The sequence below is a fragment of the Leuciscus leuciscus genome (assembly GCF_965113295.1).
Source record: "Leuciscus leuciscus genome assembly, chromosome: 21".
In the NCBI taxonomy this organism is placed as follows: Eukaryota; Metazoa; Chordata; class Actinopteri; order Cypriniformes; family Leuciscidae; genus Leuciscus; species Leuciscus leuciscus.
In genome coordinates this window covers 3,214,473-3,232,899 of record NC_138745.1, presented here as the reverse complement: position 1 = coordinate 3,232,899, position 18,427 = coordinate 3,214,473, and the positions used below count along the sequence as shown (strand labels likewise).

At 38.4% G+C, this 18,427-nt stretch overlaps 1 protein-coding gene across 1 annotated transcript in view; it reads right to left on the bottom strand.

Annotated features, from left to right (window-relative positions):
* The window catches only part of pemt (phosphatidylethanolamine N-methyltransferase), an 84,713-nt gene that overhangs the window by 17,126 nt on the left and 49,160 nt on the right, over positions 1-18,427 (bottom strand). The window contains exons 4-5 of the mRNA XM_082152208.1: positions 16,160-16,305; positions 10,312-10,423 (exon numbers count right to left, since the gene is read on the bottom strand). Of these exons, the coding sequence (XP_082008334.1) occupies positions 10,312-10,423; positions 16,160-16,305 (258 nt within the window). The remainder of the gene's footprint in view (positions 1-10,311; positions 10,424-16,159; positions 16,306-18,427) is intronic.

Sequence of the window (18,427 nt, the reverse complement as noted above, 5' to 3'; positions counted from 1 at the left end):
TATATATATATATTTTCATTTAGTATCATAAAATCCCCTCAAAATACAGAATATTAAAGTGAAAATATAATTTTCACTTTATTATTTACAATGGAAATTGTTTACAATACAATTATTTACAATGGAAATTGTACCATTTACATTTAAAACAATAACAAATATAAACAAACAAACTGAACAACATAAGTGTAACTTTTTTTATATACCGGTATAAAATGAATATATTATATTATATTATATTTACACACAATTAGATAATACCAGTTTAGCTCAACCAATCACCAAGCAATGCTTCATTTTGTTCAGTCTGTGTGTAAAAAGAGCATTAGCAATTAAAGAAAAAACAGGTCAAAGTGTCAGAATAATATTTGGACCCATATTTTTATAAATAAATGTTCACTGTATGAAGAATTTTTGGGTATAATATGTCACAGTTAATTTATTCTGCTATCCTCACTTACATAAATTAAATATAGTGTCCTGCACACACTAGTAAAAAATATATCAAAAATGATATCTGGTGTCAGATTCACTGTAGGCTTTTAGCACAGAGCCAAACTGGGATTTCGGGAAGAGCTGGAAAGCAGGGAGATTTGTGCTCTTCTACTGTACAGCCATGATGCTATTCTTAACCACTACACCGTATGACGTCACATGTGTGTCCGGACTGGGATGATGAAATAAACCAGCTGCACTGCCAATGAAATCTGATTTTAAAATCGACACAAATGTGGTTTATATTGGATTGTTGTAAACGGGATTTATCCACTGAGAGTCAAGAGACTGTCGAGAGACGCTTTTTATTTATTTTATTTATTTATTTTTTGTTAAAGATGTAAATAAAACATAATACTGAAGGATGTTTTACAAGGAAATACTATTTTGAGTTTTTCTATTTCAGCATTTCGTGTTTAATTCAATGTGTGACTTTTATTGTTTGTGAAATTTACTAGCAATTTCTGTGAGAAAATTCTTTCTAAACCAAATTCATTTCAGTTTGAGGTCTGACTCAGTGACTCTTCTATTATATATAATAAATAATTTGTGGCTTTGATTAATTATTCATTCATGTGACTTTTCTGATGTAGTTACACTACAATTCTTAAGTTTGGTACGTTTTTTTTTAAAAGAATCAACACATTTTATTAATAAAATTTGGAACAAATTGATCAAAAGAGACAGTAAAGACATTTATTATGTTTTGCTGTCACTTGATTCATTTATTGCAGATTTGATTAATAAAAGTGTCAAATAAATGCTGTTCTTCTGAACTTTCTACCGGTATTCATCAAATAATCTTTAAAAATAAAATGTATCACGGTTTCTTCTTTTCAACACTGATAATAATAATCATAAATGTTTCTTGATCATCAAATCATCATATTAGAATGATTTCTGGAGGATCATGTGACACTGAAGACTGGAGTAATGATGCTGAAAATTCAGCTTTGATCACAGGAATAAATTACACTTTACTATATATTCACATAGAAAATAGTTATTGTAAATTGTAATAATATTTCAAAATTTTTACTGTATTTTTAAAGGGGAGGTATAATGCCCTTTTCTCAAGATGTAAAATAAGTCTCTGATATCCCCAGAGTGTGTGTGTGTGTGTGTGTGTGAAGTTTTAGCTCAAAATACCCCACAGATATTTTATATCGCATGTTAAAATTGTCACTTTTTGAGGGTGAGCAAAAACGCACCGTTTTGTGTCTGTCCCTTTAAATGCAAATGAGCTGCTGCTCCCAGCACAGGGGGCGGAGTTTGTGTCCTTTATCTGTCTTGATAATCTATAAATCGTGTTGAGGGGGCGGGTTTATGTAAATTCTAGGGTTGGTGATGTCACTAACCCGGGAGGAAGCTCGTGTAGTCTCTACCAGCTGTTTGTTGTAGTCCTTAAAAAGCGATTTCTTTAAAAGCAAATATCTCCCTTTGCTTTGAGCTTTGAGCGTTGTAACTTTGCAGATGTTGTTTATGCTCAAACAGCAACATTACACACTAACTAAAGTTAGAAAAGTCAAATCATAATCAACCACTCCTTTAAGAAAATAAATGCAGCCTTTCTGAGCATAAAAGATTTTTAAAAAACATTAAAAAAATCTTACTGACCCCAAACCTAATAGTGTATATTATTGTTATTTTTTACAATAAATACTATATATTAATTAAATTAAACACACAATGTTATTCACATTTAAAAAATAAAATAAAACAGCTTGTTTGAAAGTGGTTGATATATGTGGAATGGCTGTCTGCCTTTGTATTGTGGGAAAAGGAACATTAGTGCATCTTCCAGTGAATGAATAAAGATTCAATGGAAAAGAGGAGAGCATAACGCAGTGAGTAAAGCATGTGTTGGCGAAGTTAATGCGTGGTTCTTCCTGGGAAAGAGAGCTTGGAAACATTAACAGTGAGTGTGTGCATTGCGCATGTGTTGACGTCGATTAATGGAAGAAACCTTGTTAGCTTTTTTCTTTGGTCACTGAAATGTACTAGTAGAGGAGGCTTTTTAACAATGCCTCTACTTACATTAGTGCAACACTTTCCTATATACAATTCACTGAAGTTTCAGCTGAAATAAACACTAGTGGCAGTAAAACACCAACAACTTTTATTCCTTTTGTCACAGATTATTTATAAAGACAAATTTTCATGTGGTTCCTTGCACAATACTATGTTATGAGCTCAAATCAGATTTACAATAGTGCATGGTTAGGTAACTAACACACATATTTTGTGATTGAACTTTTAAAGATCCCTCTGATAATATTTAAAATGCCAGATGCTTTAGAATCACAGAGCTGCTGTAATCAATAATGTACATCTAACTCAGAGATTAGGCTCTGAATGAGATCAGTGATTCAGCTCACAACATGATGATTATGTCAAACACCTGTTCACAAAAAATAAAATCATAAAATCATAAAAATCAAGGGTCAACAGCCCAACCAAAGCAAACACTGATCAGCATAATGGTGACCTGAAAATGGGGACTCTTTCCATCAGTGATCACTAATGTAAAAAACCAAGACCACAGCACGCACATCACCGGCAAAAATATGCTCAGGGTTGGCTGCACAACAAGAGAAATAATAAAAAAACAGAAAAAGTCGGCACACCAAAGCTCCAAAACATGCAAAAAATGTAATAGTGGACTCACACATGGGCTACGTTTCAGGTATGCAGGCTCCTCGTCACACAATTAAAAGTTTAAAAGCCTTTGTAATCACAGGTGAATAATCAAGGATCACATGACACACGGGAAAAAGAAAGCAGAAACGAAAAAGACTAATATATTTCTGTTTGAAAACGCATCTTTTTCTCTCTGTTTCGGCCTTCCGTCCACACTGAGACGGCCTTTTTATTAACGAAAGTTTAATGTGACGCATCTTGTACCAATTGATGTTCATGTGTATACCGGTGTTGTGCCTGTTATGTGCTTTTCACTTTCACACTGATGCTAAAATATGTAACTTTACACACTCTTCATATCACAGTCCTGCAAAGATGACAGAATATTCACTCGCATTTGCTGTCCTGCGGTGAAACATGAGAGCAGTTTTAGACCAAACACATAATGGTGAGTGAGATCGACCTGGACGATTCAGTGAACGCTGAGATATTTTGCTAAATATCCAGAAGAATTGCGTGATAACTTTATTATTTATGTTTTTGTGAGGGTTTGCGGATGTTCAATAAGGTGAATTTAGCGTTTTTCAACGTTTCAGTGTGGATGAGAATCTTTTGGAAAACGCTAGTGTGGACGAAGCGCGTTTTTAAACGAATCCGGATTAATGTAGACGTAGACTATGTGTGCCTGGGCTACCTTGCTGAATGGCTTGCCGAAACGCGCACTATGTGTTCTCATTAACAATAGATTTACGTTGCAATCTGATAGAGATAATAACCCCAGCAACCCCCTGTGCAAGTATCATAATTAAATCATGAACATTGATATAATCCTTATACTCTTATTGACAAGAGAAAAGCTTTTGAGACGATAAAGAAAGATAGGAGCGTGCATCTGAAATCAACCGCGCACATTAAGCACAGCTAATGAAAACATTGCCCTTGGAAATAATGAATGCATCATTAGAGTTATGCAGAAAACATGGTAACCACACTGAAAGCGCAAATGCTTATATCACTTTAATCTTTTCTCATATCCATAGCTTAGATGGTATATCCTTACAGCGATTACATAAAAAACACGATAGTGTAAATGCTGCAGCTTATATCCTTAGTAAATCACTCCAGAAAACTGTTAAACATAATTAGAGCTGGGCAAAAATATATTTTATATTTTGTGATGATACAAGCAATCAATCAGTTAAGATTTGCTATGACGCTTTACATACGCGGATAAACTTCATATGCTACTAAAAGACCTGAGCGATAATATATATCAACTTTAGATATCAATATCAACTTTATACAGTGATGTGCAATGATATAGTTCACACGTGACCATATACAATCATGCATACTGTTAATAAGCATTCATAACGATTACAGTATTGGTCACCGAGCATGCAAACATTACATGCATATGCAAATAGACAAATTTACAATCTGACCAATTAACCTTTACATCCCGACTCCACACACATGCTGCCATGCTGGTGATGTGATGATTCATGACATGACGTAGTGTGTATAAACGTCCAGAGAGACGCTGGCACAAGTGTGTGAGGGTCAGAGGGGCGACACGTGTCCAGATCGCTCTCTCTCTCTCCACGCGTGTTTAGCTGGTCTTTCATCCCTGGGGTGTGTGACGCACAAACACACGGACGGGCCGCGCTGGACTCCATCGATTTCAGAAACAACAGAAAACCGAGACGCGGACACAGACTGAGTGGCCAACAACGTGTAACAGTTAAGAGGTTTACAGTTTAGGAGAGCATTTGCTCCATCGACGGTTGCCTAGCAACCAAACAAGCCTGGTCACTGTTGTCATGGTGACCACAGAAGTTTTTTAAAGTCTCCGCAACCAAATAAATAAATGCAGTAAATGTTCAGGTGTCGAGCAGCAGCAGCTTTCTCTGTGCCGTCAAACACCGTCAAAATCTATCCATCCATCCATCTGTCTGTCTGTCTGTCTGTCTGTCTGTCTGTCTCTCTCTGTCTGTCTGTCTATCTGTCTGTCTGTCTGTCTGTCTGTCAATCTATCTATCTATCTATCTATCTATCTATCTATCTATCTATCTATCTATCGTCTCTGTCCATCTATCGTCCGTCTGTCTGTCCTTCTGTCCATCCATCCATCCATCCATCCATCCATCCATCCATCCATCCATCCATCCATCCATCCATCCATCCATCCATCCATCCATCCATCCATCCATCCATCCATCCATCCATCCATCCATCCATCCATCCATCCATCCATCCATCCATCCATCCATCCATCCATCCATCCATCCATCCATCCATCCGACTGTCTAGCCATCTATCAAACCATTCAAATTTAAAATATTTTCAACAATTTTTAATCAATAAATGACAGTTATGGATTTAGTTGAATTTTAATTCACTTTACTTCTATTTCCTAACTGAATTTAAACAGCATTCTGAATTAAATTCTGAACAACCCAGATGCAATACTAGACATAAACAGAAACAATGCAACAAAAGCACCTGTAGTTTTGTTATCTTGGCACAACATTCATGGCTTTTATAATGGCAAAGACACAATAAATGTTTCAGAACTGCGACTGCCGGCGCTGCTGTAAAATGTCCAATAAAAACTGACATGGTGCTAGCAATGACGTACATCCAAATGCGTACGTTTTGTATAAAATAAACCTGATTCTTGCATCATTTTAAGTCGTTTTCAAATTGCACACATTGCTTTCTCAGCGGGAGGCTCTTTCAGCTTTATTATTGGCAATAGAGTTTTATAAACCTTCAAAACTGCGTTCACAGGCGTCTGTGTTATTCAGGCGAGAGAGTAGCCAGAAATAGCAGCAGACGCTCCTGAGAAATACATTAGTGCAAATAACATCTGCTTTGCTCAAACAGTTGTGATGGGATCGTGGAGGGATAGAGATGCTGTTCTGGGGATGTTGGGAGCGGAGTGTGCTTTATTAACAAGCTCAAAGTTTAGAAGTGCAGAAACACAGGTGGAGAGCAGCACGACTCCGATGTCTCGCCATGATCGAATACAAGATGATTTACAGACTCTTGTTTAGTGTTGAACTCTGACTAAAACGACTGCTGGGACTTCGTGGGGTTTGTGTTGATGTGTACATAACAGTACCGGTCAAAAGTTTGGAATAATAGATTTTTTTGTTGTTGAGTTGATGTATTTAAAATGTTATTTATTTCAGTGATCAAAGCTGAATTTTCAGCATCATTACTCCAGTCTTCAGTGTGACATGATCCTTCAGAAATCATTCTAATATGATGATTTGATGCTCAAGAAACATTTATGATTATTATCAGTGTTGAAAACAGTTGTGCTGCTTCATATTTTTTTTGTGGAAACCGTAATACATTTTATTCAGGATTTCTTGATAAATAGAAAGAATAGCATTTATTTGAAATAGAAATCTTGCTAAATTAATTGTAATATAAATAACATATTAGATATCTTTACTGTCACTCTTGAGTGATTTAATGCATCTTTGCAGAATATTTGAAGTCTCCGTGAAACAGAAGTACCTGCAGATTTTTTTATTTATATATATATACACTCACCTAAAGGATTATTAGGAACACCTGTTCAATTTTTCATTAATGCAATTATCTAATCAACCAATCACATGGCAGTTGCTTCAATGCATTTAGGGGTGTGGTCCTGGTCAAGACAATCTCCTGAACTCCAAACTGAATGTCAGAATGGGAAAGAAAGGTGATTTAAGCAATTTTGAGCGTGGCATGGTTGTTGGTGCCAGACGGGCCGGTCTGAGTATTTCACAATCTGCTCAGTTACTGGGATTTTCACGCACAACCATTTCTAGGGTTTACAAAGAATGGTGTGAAAAGGGAAAAACATCCAGTATGCGGCAGTCCTGTGGGCGAAAATGCCTTGTTGATGCTAGAGGTCAGAGGAGAATGGGCCGACTGATTCAAGCTGATAGAAGAGCAACTTTGACTGAAATAACCACTCGTTACAACCGAGGTATGCAGCAAAGCATTTGTGAAGCCACAACATGCACAACCTTGAGGCGGATGGGCTACAACAGCAGAAGACCCCACCGGGTACCACTCATCTCCACTACAAATAGGAAAAAGAGGCTACAATTTGCACGAGCTCACCAAAATTGGACAGTTGAAGACTGGAAAAATGTTGCCTGGTCTGATGAGTCTCGATTTCTGTTGAGACATTCAGATGGTAGAGTCAGAATTTGGCGTAAACAGAATGAGAACATGGATCCATCATGCCTTGTTACCACTGTGCAGGCTGGTGGTGGTGGTGTAATGGTGTGGGGGATGTTTTCTTGGCACACTTTAAGCCCCTTAGTGCCAATTGGGCATCGTTTAAATGCCACGGCCTACCTGAGCATTGTTTCTGACCATGTCCATCCCTTTATGACCACCATGTACCCATCCTCTGATGGCTACTTCCAGCAGGATAATGCACCATGTCACAAAGCTCGAATCATTTCAAATTGGTTTCTTGAACATGACAATGAGTTCACTGTACTAAAATGGCCCCCACAGTCACCAGATCTCAACCCAATAGAGCATCTTTGGGATGTGGTGGAACGGGAGCTTTGTGCCCTGGATGTGCATCCCACAAATCTCCATCAACTGCAAGATGCTATCCTATCAATATGGGCCAACATTTCTAAAGAATGCTTTCAGCACCTTGTTGAATCAATGCCACGTAGAATTAAGGCAGTTCTGAAGGCGAAAGGGGGTCAAACACAGTATTAGTATGGTGTTCCTTATAATCCTTTACGTGAGTATATATATAATATATATATGTATATATATATATATATATATATATATATATTAGGGCTGGGGGAATTAACGCGTTAATCTTTGCGATTAATTTGAAATGTTTAACGCGTTAAAAAAAAATAACGCAATTGACGCAGCACTTTTTTTTTTTGCCTCGTTTTAATGATTTCCTGTTGCGTCTGCTATTAAAAAGGCCGAAATATGCCGTCCCGCCCCTCCATGTTCGGCGGTCAGGTTTCATTCTCGGGCAGCTTTCATGAGCGGGTCTTTTCCGCTCGGTATGTGCGTCGCGCACGCGCGCGTGAGTGTGTGTGTGTGTGTGTGTGTCGGTCGGTCGGCGCGCGCGCGCGCGTGCGTGTGTGTGTGTGTGTGTGTGTGTGTGTGTGTGTGTGTGTCGGCTCGCTCTGTCGTTAATGGCCCAGCAGCGGCGAGCTCTCCGTTCCGTGTGTGTGTGTGTGTGTGTGTGTGTGTATGTGTGTGTGTGTGTGTGTGTGTGTGTGTGTGTGTGTGTGTGTGTGTGTGTGTGTGTGTGTGTGTGTGTGTGTGTGTGTGTCGGCGGCTCTGTCGTTAACGGCCCAAAGGCTTCAATCATGTACTAAGCACTGGAAAAGTAAAGTCCACTCAAGTAACGTGAAATTTCTCTGTTGACTTCTGTTTGCTGAGCTGGTATAGCCATGCTGGGCAACAATGGTAAAATGACCTGCTCTGATCACATGCTCTGGTAATAATAGCTTTGTAGGACTATATTTTGTTTTAATAATTAATAAAATAATAATAATAATAATAATAATAATCTGTTAAATTGATTATTGAAAAAGAATAATATATTGATATATTGATGTTTAATATTTTAATATAGGGCTATTTTCTGTTCCCTTTTTTTCCTGTGTTGTTTAATTAGGTGATTCTAAGTTTAAATATTGATGATTACAAGCTTGGGGGAAGCGCAATTAATTGCAATTAATTACAGAAATTGTGCAATTAATTAGTTAATTTTTTTTAATCGATTCCCAGCCCTAATATATATATATATATATATATATAGAGAGAGAGAGAGAGAGAGAGAGAGAGAGAGCGACATACATCCGAATTATCGGAAAAAAAAATTAATCTTTTAGGGTAGGAATTATCCATGGGTTGTTGATTGGATGTTGAGATGTGGGCATGGCACTTAAAGCATATGCAGATGAGCGAGAGCTTGAAGGGGCGGAGTTTATGAGGGTATATCCAGGTATGACATTTTAATTAAAGTGCCCCTATTATGCTATTTTAAAGCTTACTAATTTTGTTTTGGAGTCTCCTACAACAGGTTTATATGCATCAAAGGTTAAAAAAAAAAATATATATTCATAATATTCATTGCACATAACCTTATTTCTCAAAGAGTCTAAAACGACTCGTCCAAAGATTCGGTCTATTCAAACTCCTCCTTTCGGAGAGTCTGTTGTGATTGGTCGACCGCTTACAGCGCATGTCGGAAACGAAACACCCATTACCATAATTGAACTTCGGCTCCAGAGGCTTCCTAAAGCTCAGCGATTGTACACTTTAAAGAGGATGACGTTGATTTTAACACATCAATCCGAGCGCGAGTCCGAAGATGAAACCGTGGAAGAAATAGTTATTCGATCCAAACCTCCATCGCAAGGACGACTTGATCATTTCTCAGTGGGAAGTTTTTACAAAGTCCATCAACAAACCCATGTGTTTATTGCAGTGCACATTTGGGAACTGTATTATTAACGGTATCAATAACAGCGCATACATTAGCCGAGTACTGATGTAACATTAATCTTACTCCATCCTTTATCTTTACTCGAAGTAGTAAGAGTGGCAGACAATCTGCATTAATAGACAGTTTTAGGTAATATTGGCCCACAGCTGATTAGCAGAAATATTTCAGTAAGACAGTAATAACGCGAAACCTACACAATATAAAACACAAAACTACGTATTTTGAACACCTAAAAAATATATACATCAATAATTAATCTTACTTACAGGTTGTGATTCTGAGGAGCAAGCTGGTTTTTAATAAACTGTGTACCGACCAATCTTTAATGGATAAGCATTTTGTAAATCCCATTTAGACCTCACGAAGATTTGAGAAGCAAAATTTCCATTTCATGCTGACATAAAGAAATATTTAATATTTCTATGTCACCAATCAAATAAGTACATATGTGACATCGATCATGTGATCATTCTCAAATCATACTGGAGAACATGATCATTACAAATACTAAGACATTCTGAAATTGTTTATCAATTCGAATTTTCACTTCAATTATGCTGATATACGATAATATCATACAATATGATACCAACAGTAAAACCCAAAAAAATGCAAATAGAAATATTTTCTCTAGGAATGAATATGATTATGAATGGACTCACATTAAGGCCAAGCCCAGGTAGTTAGCGGTGCTGCCCCAGTACATGGGGTTCTCCATCACATTAAAAGGGAAACTGGTCACCTTCTGATCCATGAGGATGCCGAAATAATCTCCTGTTTAAAGATAAAAACAAGCGTGAATAACTCCACATCATTCACATGCACACTGAATATCACGTGCGGTGTCTGAAACTTAAAAACACTGCTTTCACAGGCAGAATACGACAATACATATTCCTTCCTGGTCTTTATTCCTCTCTGTTAGCTCACTTTACACATTTTGTAAAGTTACACAATTAACTGTACAATAACAAAAACTGCACAAAACCGTGATGTGTGCCATCTTTATAATCTGCAGGAACTTCATATGCTTTGTTCTCAGGACTCTAGTTTATATTACATTAATTAAAAGTAAAATACACCTCTGACAAACCAACAACTTACACACTATAATATCAATTTGTGTGATGTAACGTAATTTTTTGCATTTGTTTATATTTGTTTAAAAACACACATACACACACACGCGCACACACGCACACACATGCACGCACACACACACACACACACACACACACACACACACACACACACACACACACACACACACACACACACACACACACACACACACACATTATCAAATTACCTTCATATATTACCTTTTTATTTCTAAAACCACCAAAAAATCATGTATAATGATCTAGAACAAATACAAGTGAGAAAATAAAATTGGAATGGAAACATAATTGAATTGAATTATAAATTGAATACATTTATAAATTAACTTACTAATGCTTCTTTCAACTACTCTATTGTCACGTGTAGTAATACACACACGAGTCAGAAAAATTACAAAGAGTCTTTTTAATGAAAAAGGAGAACATGTAGGAGAAATCGAGCCAAAACTACACATTAACACACACACAATAGCGGACAGCAAACTAACTCAAACTGAGACACACACACAGCTAACAATATCATAATGAGAACACAGGATGATTAATCAAACTGAGAAACTGGGTCAAATGACAAGCACAAACACACACAATCTCTCTGCCAACTGTTGAATCAGACAAACAAGATTGTGTGACATGAAGGATCCATCTGTGCTGCTTCATAACTGAAGATGAGACATTACAGACGAGATATTACAGGCGTGATATTACAGATGAGATATTACAGACGAGATATTACAGATGAGATATGATCTCCGAGGAACTCCGGCAGTTTAGCTGGAAATTTAACTCAGCAGGAAGACAGATTTCCAGGAACACACGACTGATTCAAGCAAATCATTCTCACGGAAATTCAGTGTTTTAATGAAGAATTATGATTCCGCCTCTGCATGTCGACGAAGACTATTCACCAGAACTCTGATGCATACAGATGTTCATAAAGACATGGTAAAATAAATCCCTGTGAATCGGGACGGCTTGATCCAAGTCTTCTGAAGAGACACATTCACTTTATATGACGAACAGATTTCATTTAGGCTTTGATCAGCGATCTGTGAAACATAAAGCTCTTTATGAAAGTTTAGAAGTTCTGGGCTCAGCGGAGGGACAGAAATCTCTCCGATTCCATTAAAATATCTTCATTTGTATTCCGAACATGAATGAAAGTCTAAAGGGTTTGGAACGACATGAGGGAGAGAACTGTCATTCTTAGGCGATTCAATGTGTGTGTGAGTGTGTGTGTGTGTGTCAGTGTGAGTGAGTGTGTGTGTGAGAGTGTGAGTGAGTGTGTGATAGTGAGTGTGTGTGTGTGTGTGTGTGTGTGTGTGTGTGTGTGTGTGTGTGTGTGTGTGTGTGTGTGAGAGTGTGAGTGAGTGTGTGATAGTGAGTGTGTGAGAGTGAGTGTGTGTGTGAGTGTGAATGTGAGAGTAAGTGTGTGTGAGTGTGAATGTGAGAGTAAGTGTGTGTGTGTGTGTGTGTGTGTGTGTGTGTGTGTGTGTGTGTGTGTGTGATAGTGAGTGTGAGTGTGTGTGTGTGTGTGTGTGTGTGTGTGTGTGTGTGTGTGTGTGTGTGTGTGTGTGTGTGTGTGAGAGTGTGAGTGTGTGTGCGTGTGAGTGAGTGTGTGATAGTGAGTGTGAGTGAGTGTGTGTGTGTGTGTGTGTGTGTGTGTGTGTGTGTGTGTGTGTGTGTGTGTGAGAGTGAGTGAGTGAGTGTGTGAGTGTGAGAGTGTGTGCGTGTGCGTGTGAGAGTGTGAGTGTGTGTGTGAGTGAGTGTGTGAGTGTGAGAGTGCGGGTGCGTGTGAGTGTGAGTGAGTGTGTGATAGTGAGTGTGTGAGTGTGAGTGTGAGAGTGCGAGTGCGAGTGCGTGTGCGTGTGCGTGTGCGTGCGTGTGTGTGCGTGTGCGTGTGCGTGTGTGTGTGTGTGTCCAGTGGTCAGCCCTTTAAACACCAGTGTTTTTTCACGTCATCCTAAAGAAAGATTGCTCTTCTTCCACTGTCTCTGTGTCCGGTCTCGAGACGAGCAGAACATCGTTCCCATCGGGACTGTGTGACCCGACCCGGCCGGATCCGGGATTTATCTTCTTCCCCTCTTCTCTCTGACCGAGTTTACAACAACAGGTTTGACGGTAACGATCGACCTTATAAATACACAATACACTGCACAGCTGTTATGATGGAAAATATGATGCATTCACAAGCACAAAGCAATGATAACCTGAAAACTCATGCAAAGAATTATGCAACTCTTCTATCTTTCTTTCTTTCTGTCAATCTGTCCTGAATGATGCCCACCCCAGATGCAATGGTAGATGTAAACAGAAACAATGCTACAAAAGCACCAGTAATTTTGTTATTTTGGCACAAGATCATGGCTTTTATAATGGCAAAGACACAATAAATGTTTCAGACCACCGACTGCCGGCGCTGCTGTAAAATGCCCAGTAAAAGCCGACTAACAGCATGACCTGCATCTCAACTCTTCTCTGAGTTCATGACCGCGAGTGTTGCTTGACTGTGATTGGTCAGAAACACCTGGAGAACTGAACTGGTCAGGTCAGGTGTAGATGTGTTAGTAGATCCTCACAGAACATCAGGTGTCTGTTAGATGTGCTGGATTAACACTGATAAAGGGATAGTTCACCCAAAACTGAAGATTATCCCATGATTTACTCACACTCATCCTAGGTGTGTATGACATTCTTCTTTCAGACGAACACAATCAGAGTTATATAAAAAATTGTCCTGGCTCTTCCAAGCTTTATAATGGCAGTGAATGGCTGTTTCTGTTTTGAAGCTAGATATTTTATATAATTAAGTTTTAAATATGGATATTTTTCTTGCACAAATGCATCGCTTCACTTTTATCAGGGTTCTCAAGTCTCACGCATTGGCCGTGAGACACACGCAATTCAACCAGTTCACACGCTCACACGCCACACCATGTATTTCTCACGCTGAAAAGGCAATGCCAACCAAGTTGTCCTGCAAGCTTTATAATGTTGTGTACGAGGCGCACGCACACAAAGTGTGCACGCACACGCACCGTACGTTCGTTACTAGGTAACCAACAACATCGCGCGAACGCGCTGGGTTTGTGCTGGTGTAATGCATTGGTCAAAAAAAGTAGTTTTTTTTCTTTCTGACAGACCAGCCCATGAAACATGTAGATCAGCGGCCCATTGGTTCTTTTCTTGATTGACACTGGGCTGGCCCAATCACAACTTTAAACGAGTGAGCGAGCGTGCAGCAGTGTCAGTGTGTATCTGTCAAAATAGTCTGCGAGATGGAGAAGAAATGCAAGGAATGTGCAGAGAAATAGCGTGAAACAATAGAAACTGGCCCTTAAAGCAGACACTGTAAACTGTGTCAAAATATACAGTATGTTTTCTGCCCTTCATCAGCTCCTGTGATGATGATGATAGTGAGGAGGATCAGGAGAGAGATGAGTAATCCGCGGTAAGCATAACTACTTTCAAAACACTTAGGCCATGTCATGAGTGTAGGAACCCATAACCCAGTTACAGATTATTTCCATATCTGCATATTTGACGATTACCACAATTCACTAGAAATTTAATGAGAGGCGTTTGTAAACCATGTTTTCCGCCAAAATAAAAGCTTGATGCAGTTTGCGTCAAAATTAAAAGATCATGTGCTTATCTCTTTCAAGTATAGAAATAGGTACAAATCTAATTATGAAAGTTTCCTTTATTTTTTAGTGCATTTGTTTTTACAAAATATGGCTATTACGGTCATAGGATTAATATTATAACTATTATTATGTAGTAGGTGTAATGTAAATAGACACTGTAACTAAAAGAGGTTTACATTTTTCTTTGTTTAATTTGCACACTGAATATAGTTTGGAGCTTTTAATTTTGAACTCTCAAAGTGCACCAGATTGATGGATTTAACATTAAAATGCACAAAATGTTCTCACGGGGGGCAATTTGTTATATTTTTGTATATTTGTAATTTGAAATATAACATTAAATAGTATATTTGATGTGATGAATTGCTCTGTCATTTATCAGATTTACCAATTGTTATAATTTCAATTTGTGCTGGTTAATTATGAACAATGGGTAAAATTGGGGGGCGGGGACAGGCGGGGGCGGGCCTCCATTAGGGCTCCTCCCCTAACCGCATGTGATCTCACTCCAAGCTTTTGATAAAACTTGAGAACCCTGCTTTTATTAACCCCCCAGAGCCGCGTGGAGCACTTTTATGATGGATAAATGCACTTTTATGATGGATAGATGCACTTTTATGATGGATAGATGCACTTTTATGATGGATAGATGCACTTTTATCATGGATAGATGCACTTTTATCATGGATAGATGCACTTTTATGATGGATAGATGAGATAGATGCACTTTTATGATGGCTTTTATGGACTTCAAAACAGAAACAGCCATTCACTGCCATTATAAAGCTTAGAAGAGCCAGGACATTTTTTTTGCCAGGACATTGTATTCGTCTGAAAGAAGGATGTCATATACACCTAGGATAGCTTCAAGGTGAGTAAATCATGGGCTAATTTTCATTTTTGGGTGAACTATCCCTTTAACCTCGGGTCGAGATCTGTCCCCTAAATATGGACGAAAGCCTGTAGATGTGCACAGAGGACTGAAAAATGAAACTACACTGTAAAAAATGATTTTTCTTAGCTCTCAAAAGAGTTTCCACAATGTTTAACTCAGCAAGGATGAATTCATCAAAAAGTGACAGTAAAGACTTCAAAAGACTTCAAATAAATGCTGTTCTTTTGAACTTTCTATTCATCAAAGAATCCTGAAAAATTAAATGTATCACAGTTTCCACAAAAATATGAAGAAGCACAACTGTTTTCAACACTGATAATAATCAGTTTCTTGAGCATCAAATCATCATATTAGAATGATTTCTGAAGGATCATGTGACACTGAAGACTGGAGTAATGATGTTGAAAATTCAGCTTTGATCACAGGAATAAATTACAGTTTAACATATATTCACATAGAAAACAGCTGTTTTAAATTACAATAATATTTCACAATTTTAGCCAATAAATGCAGCCTTGGTGAGCTTAAGAGACTTCCTTCAGAAAACAATTCAGATAAATTATACCAACCCCAATCTTCTGAACGGTAGTTTATGTATATGCATATGTATATGAATATTTTTATGAATATGTATATGAATATGTACAGTATATGAATATGTATATGTATATTAATATTTTTATGAATATGTATATGAATATGTATATGTATATGCATATGTAAATGAATATGTATATGAATATGTACAGGATATGTATATGAATATGCATAAGTATATGAATATGTATGGAAGGTGAGAGAGCTGTAAGGCTGGATGTGGTACAGAAGGATCAGTGGATGTATTTACCCAGGAAAGTGCCAGTGACACCCAGAGCCATGAAGCTGCTGATGACGAACAGAGATCCCAGTGTGAGGAGAGCGGCTCCAGTGTAATACACCTGAGCATTATCCAGCGGCTCCCAGCGAGACTGACCCTTCATGGCCACTGTAATGCTGAGAGACACACAGAGACAGAGAGACAGAGACAGATCACTAAAAACATAACCTTCCAGCCTGTGTTTGTTTGGTCACGTAATACATGACGATGTGAATTAAAAAGAAGCAACGCATCCCAGCCCTATCTCACAGCGACACAATGCAGCGCCAGGCGCGACGCGAGTGTGTTTGGCTAGTTTCAGCCCGACGCAGTTTTCATTTTCACGTCCTGCGTGGCGCGTTGTTTAAATAGCAAATGCACTTGCGCTCATGTGCTGCTGGTCTGAGAACAAGTGTGTGTTCTGGCGCATTGTTGGTGCGTTGCTATTTTGAGGAACTGAAATAGACTGAGCCATTGTCTAACAAAAACCTGGTCTAAAGTCAATGGCGCAATATTTTTTTTGTTATTTAAAGAGCGCGTTAGTAATGTGCGCCTTTAGGCAGGTCCACAATGTGCGTACACTTTGTCCTGTAGATGGTCTGTTTGCGCTTTAACCTCACACACACACACACACACACACACACACACACACAGCTTTATCCTCGTGCACGAGCAGATCTGTCTCCTCTCTAGAGACACGTTCAGTTTTTCCGCTTGCTAATTCCGTCATGTAAATAGCGAATCCACCATGGCCCGAGCGCAACTGGCTTTTAAAGGGAATGGGAGATGAGACTCTGATTGGTTTATTGCACATAAAGCCCAAAACACACCGATTACTCATTAAGAAAATAGAGACAACTCTGATCAGCGCTGATCAGTTTTCCCATCGTTAAACTAGCAAAAGTGGATTGGGACACGCTGTATGTGCTCTTGAGCAGTGCGCTTTAGACCATGTGCTTGCTTAGATTGTTGAAATAGGGCCCTAGGTGCGTAACGGTTCACTGTAAAAACAAAACAAAACAAAACTTCCGTCCTCCACCCATGGTTCGGCACTCACTTGCATATGGTTAATCATATATAATCATATATAATCATAAATCTCCTCAGTGGCGGTCCTAGTCTTCTGGGGTCCCTGAGCGAAACCTTGTGAGGTGCCCCTGTCAGTGCCTTCATAAAAACCCCAAAATGACCCGCAACCCCATGTTCTTTCAGAGCAGTTTCACTGTCAACAGACAACTGTGAGTTGAAAGTCATTAATACAATTTCACGATTAGTTAACCTTGACAGCTGTAATAGTAGAAACGTGCTTAAAGTTTTTGAGAGAGTTCCACATGTAATATTTAGCTATTTTATATGCAAATCACAGCCAATCACAGCAGTGGGCGTTTACACTGACGTCTAACAGCCAATCACAGCAGTGGGCGTTTACAATGACGTCTCACAGCAGTGGGTGTTTACACTGACGTCTCACAGCCAATCACAGCAGTGGGCGTTTACACTGACGTCTCACAGCCAATCACAGCAGTGGGCGTTTACACTGAAGTCTCACACAGACACACCCCTTTAAACAGAGCGTTCAAATCAGAGGATTACATCTGGGTAGGAAAAATACCTTTTATTTCTAAATTATGGCCATTTTTGAAATTGATTTTAAAAACCATACTAACATTCTAATTGCACCCCAGGAAACATTATAAAACATGCAGTTCATGACCCCTTTAAGAGACCCAGTGCTCTACTTTCTATTATGTTCCCCACATGGAAAGAGAGGACAGTTGGAACACATCTGGACTTCCAGCTGACTTCTACATTACTGTGGGTAATTTCCACAATCAGCAGGAGAGATGTTCCCACACAGTCCTGACTGACAGACCCTTTCAGAGTGATTATCCCCTGCATCTCTCTTTCAGGCTCTTACACCAAAGCTGAAAACTTGTACGTGACAAAGAGTTTTCAGTGTGTTTTCAGGGCTTCTGGGTCACGGCTACATCAAGAAAAGTACCCATGAAATCAAAATATATATTTGTTTTACATATTTATATACTTTACTGTAAATATCATTTTTTTCCCCCTCTCTAAATTGTATTGAATTGTATATATTGCACTACTGTTGAATGCCTGAGCCTCAACCAAATGCATTTCAATGAACAAATTGTCTTTGAGATTTTTATATATGACAAATAAATAAACTTGAAAATTTACCATTCCTATTTTTTATGGAAAATTGCAGTATTTATTCTAAGCGATTTATCGAAGCAC